The sequence below is a fragment of the Nicotiana tomentosiformis genome, chromosome 1 (assembly GCF_000390325.3).
Source record: "Nicotiana tomentosiformis chromosome 1, ASM39032v3, whole genome shotgun sequence".
Lineage (NCBI taxonomy): Eukaryota > Viridiplantae > Streptophyta > Magnoliopsida > Solanales > Solanaceae > Nicotiana > Nicotiana tomentosiformis.
Window position 1 is genome coordinate 72,007,767 of NC_090812.1, and position 10,590 is coordinate 72,018,356.

Genomic DNA, 10,590 nt, shown 5'->3' on the forward strand with positions numbered 1-10,590 from the left:
CAGCAGGTGAGGGGACCAACAGCGTACCCCCAGTAGATGGGTCCTAGTCCGAGGCCCAGGGCGAGAACCCTACTCAACCATTACCGGCTCCTACACCACCTGAGGAGACTCCTAGGTATACCGCACATCCAGTTCCCCCTCCACTTCCATCAGATCATGACTTGAGGAGTGCGGTGCATTTGTTGACACAGTTGGTAGCTACCCAGCAACAATCTAGGGCATCAGCTAGTGCAGGATCTTCTGAGGGGTCTGGGAGTTCAAGGGTTCGAGAGTTTATTACTTTGAGTCCCACAGAGTTCACGGGGATAGATAAGAGGGAGGACCCGCAGGATTTCATATATCAGCTTCACAGGATCTTTCGGGTTATGCATGCCACAGAGAAAGAGGTAGTTGAGCTAGCAGCTTTTCGACTCCGAGATATAGCCATCCTTTGGTATGAGGGATGAGAGAGGTCCAGGGTACGTGATGCACCTCCAGCTAGTTGGGAGAATTTTTCAGATGCCTTCCTTGACAGTACTTACAGTGGGAGATCCGATAGGCTCGGGTCGATCAGTTTCTAGACCTCAAGCATGGCAATATGAGTGTTCGAGAGTATAGTCTCCGTTTTAACTCATTAGCCAGATATGCACCATCCATAATTACTACTATGCGGGATAGGATCCACAAGTTTATAACAGGGTTAGCCCCAGAGTTGACCGAGACATGTACCATCGCTGCATTTCATGATAGTATGGATATCTCCCGGATTCAGGCATTCGCTCAGAATATAGAAAGGGGTAGGCATCGATAGTAGGGTACATAGAGGACTGAGCAAGGGCAGCGTAAAAGGATGAGATTTCCTAAGCCTCATGAGAAGTCTCATGGTAGTTATAGGCCCCAGTACTTGCACGACCACCTAGGCCGCCGCTACCTCAGTTATAGGGTTACAGGGATGACCGCTATACCCAGCTAGGACCAGGTGAGAGCTCACGGGCATCGGGTTTGCAGCGACAATGAAGTTCAAGGCAAACATGGTCATTTCTGCCGCAGTGTGACATTTGTGGTAAAGGACACTTGGGCCAATGCCGAGCAGGTTCTGATACTTGTTATACATGGAGGCGTCCGGGGCATATAATGCGAGATTGCCCAAATAGAGATTCCGGGGGTATGGCACAACCAGTGAGCTCAACAACATGATCATCTATGTCCGTGCATCCTTCAGGGCGCGAGTCTCAGTCTTCGGCTGGTAGAGGTTGAGGCAGAGGTAGAGGTTCTAGTTCAGGTGGTAATCAGAACCGTTTCTATGCTTTAGCGGGTCGACAGGACCAGGAGTCTTCACCAGACGTTGTGACAGGTATGTTGACTATTTTCTCTCACGATGCTTATGCCTTGATAGACCCAGGATCTACATTATCATATATTACCCCATTTGCCACGGGTAAGTTTGGTATAGTGCCTGAAATACTAAGTGATCCTTTTACGGTATCTACACTAGTCAGAGAACCGATTATGGCTAGACGGGTTTACCGAGGTTGTACAGTGACAGTTTGTAGTCGTTAGACCTCAACCGACCTAGTTGAGCTAGAGATAATGGATTTTGATGCTATCATGGGCATGGACTAGTTGGCATCTTGCTATGCCACAGTTGATTGCCGAGCAAAGGCAGCTAGAATTTATTTTTCGGGTGAGCCAGTCCTTGAATGGGTAGGTAATACAGTGACACCCAGAGGTAGGTTTATTTCCTATCTGAAGGCGAGGAAAATGATCGCAAAAGGGTGCATTTATCATATTGTGCGAGTTAGAGATACAAATGGTGAGATACATACACTTCAGTCTATTCCCGTAGTCAAAGAGTATGTAGATGTTTTTCCAGATGAGCTTCCAGGTATTCCTCGAGAGCGAGAGATTGATTTTAGCATCAATTTGCTTCCAGGAACTCAACCAATATCCATCCCTCCGTATAGAATGGCACCTACCGAATTGAAGGAGTTGAAGGAGCAGTTAAAAGATTTGCTGGAGAAAAGTTTCATCAGGCCCAGTACCTCACCTTGGGGTACACCGATATTGTTTGTACGGAAGAAAGATGGCTCGCTGAGGCTGTGTATCAATTATAGGCAGATGAACAAGGTAACCATTAAGAATAAGTATCCACTTCCAAGGATCGATGACTTGTTTGATCAGTTGCAAGGGGCTAGATTCTTTTCAAAGATAGATTTGAGGTCGGGATACCACCAGGTCAGAGTTCGGGAGAAAGTAAATGTAATACCCCGGAAAATTTCGAAGTACTTAAGTGGTAAGCCCGGTAAATTTTGCAAAGAATATAATGTTTCATGGTATGGGACTAGGCTTACGTGTTTGAGGATTGTGGTGTATATAAGATTGGAAAATAATGTATATAGGTTGTTATTATTGCGTTCTTGTGTTGTTGGTGTTATCTTGAATTTAGAGGAAGTAAGGATTATAGGAGAGATGCTGCCCGTTTTAATACAAATTAATCTTGTCGTTCGTTGTGCGATAATTGTACCTTTCGTAACTTAATAATAGTATTATTATCGTTGTTGTAGACTAAGGTGCGAAGAGGTAAGTTCAACTTCGTGATTGGAAAGATTGTGATAAGGTATGTTAAGGCTAAACCTTTCCTTCATTTTGGCATGATCCCGTAACTACATATGTTTGACAACGAGACATAAAGAAAAGTTCGTATTCATGAATTTATTCACATTATCCTAGTGTCAAAAGTTACACTATTCTCCCTTATCGGGACTTTATATTCAATTGAGTGTTGTCTTCTTCCAGTCAAGAGAGCAGAGGGTCTATATTATATATATATATATATATATATATATATATATTTTCACCACCATCGAGCTATAATCGGTGGGCAGGCCCATATTGGACAACCTCTGATCAGTTTTAAATTATATACCGAGCCTACTGTGGCCGAGCGCCTATGAGCGAGCTCAGGATGGCCGGGATACAGAGCCTAGTACGGCCGAGCGTCTATGAGCGAGCCTACTACGGCCAAGCAGTTATACGTATCGAGCCTTATAGGGCTGAAAATTTGTTTTACTTACTATATTGAAGGAGTTGAGTTAGTATCAACATTTAAGTATATCTCCAGATCATCTTTGACTCCCAATTACTTTCAGTTATTATATTATCAGTTCAGTTTCAGTTATGTTATTGCCTTACATACTTGGTACATTATTTCGTACTGACGTCCCTTTTTTGGGGACGCTGCATTTCATGCGTGCAGGTTCAGATAGGCAGACATGTAGACCTCCTCAGTAGGTGTTCCTCGAGTTCAGCTTGATCGGTAAGTTCCACGTCCTTCGAATTTATCGGGTCTAGGGTTTCGTGTACATCTTTTGTATGTATGTATATATGTTATGGGTAGGTCGGGGCCCTTTTCCGATCACAATACATCCATCAGTAGAGGCTTATAGACATATTCTGTCAGTTAGTGCAGTATGTTGGGCTTGTAGGCCTGGTATGTATATTTTGGTGGTTTGTCAGCTGTAGTAGTTATGACGGCCTAGCTTTATATTGATGTTTAGTCAGCGCTAGTTTCCATTCAGTTTTATATTTTGCTTTGCAAATTGTCTAGCAATGTGGTCACATGGCCAAATTATGACATTATATGTTCAGAGTCCCTTAGTCGCAATTTGATACGCTAGGTTATGTGAGGCATCGGGTGCCGGTCTCGCTTCCAGGTTCGGGGCGTGACAGTCATGCTCTGCCGACATATGTGCCTTCACCCTGGTTTCAGAAAGCATAGAGATTAAGAAATAACGTCCAACCTTATGGTTGCACTTTTGCTACCTCCACACAAGTCCCCACCCACCTGCAACCCGACCTCATCCACGGGGAAGGGCACAATCATGGTCAGCTTTCTGAGTTTTATCTCGGCTACAACAAATATTATAGTACATATTTTGCTTGAGGGTAACTTGATGAGACATTTTCCCCCTTAGCCTTGAGGTTACTACGGTGATAAATCAAGCTGACTGAAGCTGTGCCTTTGAAGTTCAGTCTTTCCAAGGTGAAGTCTATTCCCATGTGAAGAACTTCATTTACTTCAGATATGTAATCTGTTGTCGCTAGATTCATTAAAAAAAATCCACTGAAATGAGACAATCGCACATCCTGATTTACTCAAAATTCTTTGTAGCTTTCATGTTGCTTTCACATGTTGTGATGTATTACGTATGTTGGACATTTTCTATTCACGTAATGCTTGTGATGCCTTTGCATTCTATTTGTTTAACTGAATTAGAGCTGCTGTGGTTCTAATTGGTGTTACCTTTTGTTTTATTAGTTAATTTTGGTATGTATATACAGGTCAGAACCATCCAGATCTATCGTTGAGGTGCATTCTTGTTGGAACATTCCAGACTAAGAGTGAGTGGGCTAGAAAGCAACGTAGTTATTTGCTCTAAATGTCTCTGAGACCTCCATTTGTTACTTCCTCATAGCAAGTGTGTCCATTGTCTACAAAGATCCCAGGGAGTGTAGCCGACCAGACCATTATAGCTTCAGGATCACTATACAAATGATGGCTATTTTTGTAGTGACATGTCTAATGGGACCCTTCATCCTATGCCATAAGTGCTAATTTCCACTCTTGGGTATTTCCCATTAGATCAAGACATTTCCTTTTCTGCAGGCACTCAAGCAGCTGGGACACTTGGATCTTCTGAGGCCAGTGATGTGGACTTCCACGTGAAGTAAATACATGTGCTCCAATTAATGCCATGCACACAGAAATGTCCATTCAGCATCATTTATTGACTGCTAACCTTCCACTATGGTGGTACTTTTCCAACTTATTTGAATATCTTTGGGATTTTAAGTTTGTGTAGCTTAAAGATGGTGAATGAGAAATGGAGAAAAAAATGAAATATTTGAGTTTCCCTCCTTGGCAAAGGGACATTGTCCCATATTGGAGGAAGAAAAGGCTTTTGATGGGTATATATATAATTGCTCTCCTTTTAGCTCTTAAAGAGTTAAGAAGAAGGCAAGCCTTGCGCCGTCGTCGTCGTTGCTCGGCTCGGCTTCGGATCAAAGATCGATTGATTGATTAATCTTTTTGGACAAGAACCGTGAGAACCATAGATGGTTAAGGATTAATTGTGTGACTTATGTTGTCTAGGTATACAACAAAGTTCGACGGTTCAAAGATATCAAATCTACCGATTGACCGAGTATATCCGATATAGGTTCACTACGAAAAGTTCAAAGGGAAACCTACTTATCCAGATGCAATTAATTCTTGCATGTAAAACACACACGCGTCCGTGCATTCCTTTATTTTTTAGTCATTCCCTATTCATGTGGGGGATTGTTGGGATTTTAAGCTTGTATAGCTTAAAGAGGGTGAATGAGAAATGGAGGAAAAAATAAAATATTTGAGTTTCCCTCCTTGGCAAAGGGACATTGTCCCATATTGGAGGAAGAAAAGGCTTTTGATGGGTATATATATCATTGCTCTTCTTCTAGCTCTTAAAGAGTTAAGAAGAAGGCAAGTCTCACGCCGCCGTCGTCGTCGCTCGCTCGGCTCGGCTTCGGCTTTGGTTTCGGTCAAAGATTGATTGATTAATCTTTTTGGACATAATTCCTTTTAATTATTTAATTAATTAATTAAATAATTAACGAAAAATTCAATCCGGAATAACCCATGACCCGTGACCCGGTCCGGTCAGGCCCGTTTTCTTTCCCGGATTATTTTAAATCCATTTTTCCGCAATATTTCAAACAACCATGTTCCAACAGCCATGGCTGTTTTTGAAAGGTTGCAAACCTTTTCAGAAACAATGCCAGCAACTCTATAAATAGAGTTTGAATCCCAGAATCTTTCCTTAAGAAATTTTCTGAGCTTCTTCTTCTTCTTCCTCTGCACAAAAAAATCCAGTGTGTTTTACACCCTTCGAGTGACTCGCTGTTCACCAGCGTTTGATACCAACACTCTGGTGAGTTAAATCGTTCTATCCTGAGAGGATATATTCCAGCACCTCGGGTACTTGAGGGGAATAATTTCCTTAAGGACACACTGTGTATTCAGTGGGCTCGATTTATTCCTATACTGTTTTTTCAGAATTTATTTCGTTAAACAAGTATTACTAACTTTCTGTTTTGTTTATATATTTCAGAAAGTTTAATAGTTTATTATAACAATACGGATTGATAACATATCTTTCACCAAATTGGAATATATAGAGCTAGGAATACGACTTAGCAAAAGATATAGCTCATTTATTGACTGGTAACCTTCCACTATGGTGGTACTTTGCCAACTTATATGAATCATATCATGTTAGTATGCTTATTTTAGATCGTATGCTTTCTAGGAGTCTTTTAGCTCTATCAAATATTTTTATGGTAGTATAAAATATAAAGAACTTCTAGTACTTCTTACTTTTATTTTGTTTTGCCTAATGTTGACTTGAGATGAATTTAAATGGAGAAACATGGTTAGTGAGGATTCATATAACCAATTTCAACTTGTTGGAGACTGATATTTAATTGTTGTTATTATACAGAGCTAGGAATAATCCTGGAGTACATTATGTTACAATTGAGCCAGAAGAAGAAAAGATATGGCTTTCTTTGTTAGCCAATGTGATTGACTTTACATACTACTCCATAATTATATAGTACAATTTCGTGAAAGAGACCAAAATAGATCCCAGGAAAGAAAAATATTACAGGGATGAGTATCACTAGAAACTGGAAATTAAGTTCAGAAGTATCTTCTGCTTTCTACTTTTTGTTGTTGTTGTTGCTAGTATTAGTTTTATCAGGAGGCATCTGTTTTCTAGGGATCTGTTAGGCTTCTTGTTTCCTTCCAGAACCTAGATGGAAGTCCATTCTCAGGTATGGGGAATGGGCTATATTGTACCGCTTCTCTGGAAGCTACGACTTCCCACCTGCAATAATTGAACTCATGAGAAAAAATCTTAAATGAAATTAGAATACCTAGATATTTAATGCTATTCTGTAGCTACATATGGAGGAAAAAGGAATTATATTGGAGGCCCTGCAGGTGAAATAGAAATTTTAAAGAATCTCGCGGCATCACATAAATATAATGGGAGCTGAAATTTCTTTAAACTCATCCTTTTCTTTAACTAGATTTTTGTGAGAATTATGTGGTTGGTAGCTGGGTGGATTTATTTCTATGATACTTAAGCACGACCACATCACCCCTGATTGTATAAATGACCTTTTAAAAAAAAAAAAAAAAATTTAGTACTAAAGTCTGTACCATTATTATAGACAAGTAGTGATGCTATGGTATTCCCCACCTGCTGTCTTAAACTTTTGGATATACATTTTCTTTTTATTATTGTTGTTGTAGTTAACTACTACTATTATATTATACTATGGGTTTTGTTAAAAAGTAAAAAATCGTGGTCTCAAAATACTATAGAGTTATGAATCTAGAAGGAAATATGATGTCATTATCGTACCTAAATTTGGTAACCAAATGATGAATGAGAATCAGCATCTCCAATTTGGCAAGTTCATTTCCTGGACAAGCATGGGCACCATTGCCAAATGGCATATAGGTATTGGGTTTGGGAGCAACCTGCATCCATCCGTCACCACACAGACAAAAAGAGTATAGTATGTAAACTTAATGTTCTAGACAGGTGGAGAATTGAAAGGCACTTTGCCAGTACTCGATCACCACATACCTTAAATCTGGAAGCATCAAAATTCCGAGGGTCAGCAAAAAATTCTGGATTGTGATGAATGTTTCTGAATAGTGGCATGACTTTCCAACCTTTTGGAATCAAGTAACCTGCATTAACATATCTTTACTATTCATGTTAAACCAAGTAATGTGTCTTACAGATGAATTGAAGGTATAATTAATCAACTATGATATATACATTTCTAAATTTGTCTTGATGTACTCGTGTCCAATGAGTGTGACATGTGATTTTGTGCGGAATGATATTCTTGAAAACTATTTACTTTAACATTCCCTGGTATAGGAATGACATTACATTTTGTATAACCACTATATATATATATATATATAGTAACGGTACTTTTGGTATGTTACATATATTTAACTTATATTAAAAAAAAAAAACTATGTCCAGTCAAACTGTCATATAAAATGACCAACGGTAGTAGTAAAAAACTACTAAAGTATCTATACCAAATACTCACACCGACTTGTATCTGATACGTAGTAGCCCAGTCCATGTGAGTTTATTAATGTGTGTCCATTCGTATGTAACTATGTATGCATGTGTGTATGTAGCTGAATTGACATATGATTGAAAACTACTGCCTTACCGTCGTATTCTACATCAACCACAGCTTCTCTAAAGGTGAAAGATATAATGCTGGACATCCTTAAGCTCTCTAAAATGACCTGCAACAAAAGTTTTTCTATCTGATGAGGGGAATTTTCTTTTGATTTCCTGAAGCTGTGAGTATAATAACAACTAATTATAAGAAGAAAAGATTACCCTGTAAGTTAGTGACATATTTCTTGTTTGAGCCCATGTCAATGGCTTATTTCCTTCTTCATTTGATTCGTAAATTGCTCTTTGTTCTGCCTGCACTTGAAAGAGAAAAGATTTATTTTTAAACTTGGGATTCAAGATCACTTGTTGGACTTGCAATAAAACATGTGAGAAGTACGAATGGAGATTGGAAATAGAAAGAGATTTACCATACAATGATAAAAATATCTCTTTTTGTACACTACCAGTGCATTTTAGCTTGTTGTAGTAGGATAACTATTTCCATTTAATTTTTACACTGGTTGTAGCAGGCTAGGTTACGTAGTTAGCTTTTGGGGTGATTCATTAATAGTGTAAAAGTGTTGTACACTATGTTAAACTCAATAGAAAGAAACAAATTAACAAGCTAAGAACCAAAAGGAATCTACAACCGATACCTTAACAGCTTCTAAAAGTTTCTGGTCATCGTAGAGGTACTTGAGAATCCATGTCAAAGCACTAGCTGTTGTGTCCTGGGCAGCAAAGAGTACTCCGATGACATTATCGGCAATTTGCCCTTCAGTTAACGTCTGCCCTTTCTTATCTTTGAAATTCAATAGATTACCCAACATATCTTTCTCTACTGTTTTTTTCTCCTTCCTTTCAAAGATTATTTCGCTAAGTATCTGATTAAGCTTCCTCCTCGCCTTTGACAATAATAGAATATATAGTTCAGCATAAAACTATCGGCCCTGTCTCCGGGGGGGGGGGGGGGGCTTGCTTAAGTAAGATTATTTGGAATGAAAAAGGGAAGCTGTATTTACCACCATAGCTTTGTAATAAGCAGTCCCCCGCAAGTTCGTAGGGAAAGAATTATAGCCCTTTTCTACTATGGAATAGTTCTTGTTAAGCTCCTCTTTGTACTTAGCATCCAGCTGACCAAATATAGCAAGAATGCCAACTTCAAAGGAGAACTGTAGTATATATTTCCATGAGATTCACGTGTGAGAATGATTTATTGATCATTATAATGTGGTGGAAAATTCTAGGTGATCAAAGTAGTCTTGAAGATATACTTAAATAAACAAAAAGTGTGTTTGCTATATATATATATCTGAAACAAACTTTTAAGATTATATGGTCACACAATTCAACAAGTAGCAAGTTATCAGTAAAGGACCTTCTTCAACAGACGGAATGTATTGATGACTTGGTTATTTTGCGACCATGATTCCAAGGAAGAAATGACCAAGGCCTCAATATCGTGAACTATTTTACGAAGAGCTTCAGGAGATAACGAGCTCTGAATTAGTTTCCTTAGTTGAGAATGGTAGTTTCCTTGGTGAAAGAACAAAGCAGAATGGCCAATCAACTTCTCTTTGCTCTTGGGGTAAGTTGGTTTGAACAAGTGAGCGTTAGTTACAAGCACGAATCTGGCAGCTTCAGGACTAGCAAGCATAACACAAGGGTACCCAAGAATGTGCGTTTTGAATATATTACCATACCTGCTCACAAACATTTGAAAAAGAATGAGTAAATGGTTTATAAGTAAGTTTTTTTAATAATTTAAACTGAATATATTTTCTTTGTGGAAAAACTATACCTTTTTTGTTTGTTAGCAAAGAAGACATTTGGGTCTTGAGAGTAGAGTTGGAGAGTTTCCCCTATGTACGGCCAGCCCATCGAACCAGGAGGCAGCTTTGCTTTTTGTATGTCTTTCCATATTTGTTTCTTTGAAATGTAAAAGAGTAGAGCTGTGAGAAGAAAGAGAAGGAAGTAAATAATGGAACAAGCAATATTATTCTCCATCTAAACGGAGAACTTCTGTTTTCTGCTGTGCTCTTATATTATAAGTATTTAATTCTTTTTCTTTGATGGATTATTTAACTAGTGACAAGGGTTGAGAAAGAGTTGTTCCTATATATAGGAAGAAGAGGGATATATAGAGACGAAGATATATAGGAAGAAATGTTGGGTAAGAGGGGTTATTATTATTATATATAATCTGATCTGATATGCCATATAATAGATTCATACATATCCAAGGAAGAAGGAAAATATTGGACCACATTTACCATATCATGAATATGCCATCTGAAGGAGACCTATCGTTTGAAACAAGACAAAACTCACACGGCCAATAGCTGAG

General features: G+C 38.9%; 1 protein-coding gene across 1 annotated transcript; it reads right to left on the reverse strand.

Annotated features, from left to right (window-relative positions):
* Positions 1-6,561: 6,561 nt before the first annotated feature.
* LOC104103201 (abscisic acid 8'-hydroxylase 4) lies at positions 6,562-10,380 on the reverse strand. The gene is made up of 9 exons (XM_009611084.4): positions 10,045-10,380; positions 9,622-9,946; positions 9,266-9,415; positions 8,900-9,148; positions 8,466-8,555; positions 8,290-8,368; positions 7,677-7,783; positions 7,449-7,567; positions 6,562-6,905 (listed from the first exon to the last, which is right to left on the reverse strand). Exons 1-9 carry the CDS (start codon positions 10,248-10,250, stop codon positions 6,794-6,796), a joined length of 1,437 nt encoding a protein of 478 aa, XP_009609379.1. The 5' UTR covers positions 10,251-10,380; the 3' UTR covers positions 6,562-6,793.
* Positions 10,381-10,590: the final 210 nt, after the last annotated feature.

Excerpts from the sequence above, each read along its gene's own strand:
- LOC104103201 (XM_009611084.4), bottom strand. The coding sequence starts at position 10,250 with ATGGAGAATAATATTGCTTGTTCCATTATTTACTTCCTTCTCTTTCTT. Across the intron at positions 9,416-9,621 it reads CATTCCGTCTGTTGAAGAAG|TTCTCCTTTGAAGTTGGCAT; the intron begins GTCCTTTACTGA and ends TATATACTACAG. Across the intron at positions 7,568-7,676 it reads TTGATGCTTCCAGATTTAAG|GTTGCTCCCAAACCCAATAC; the intron begins GTATGTGGTGAT and ends GGATGGATGCAG.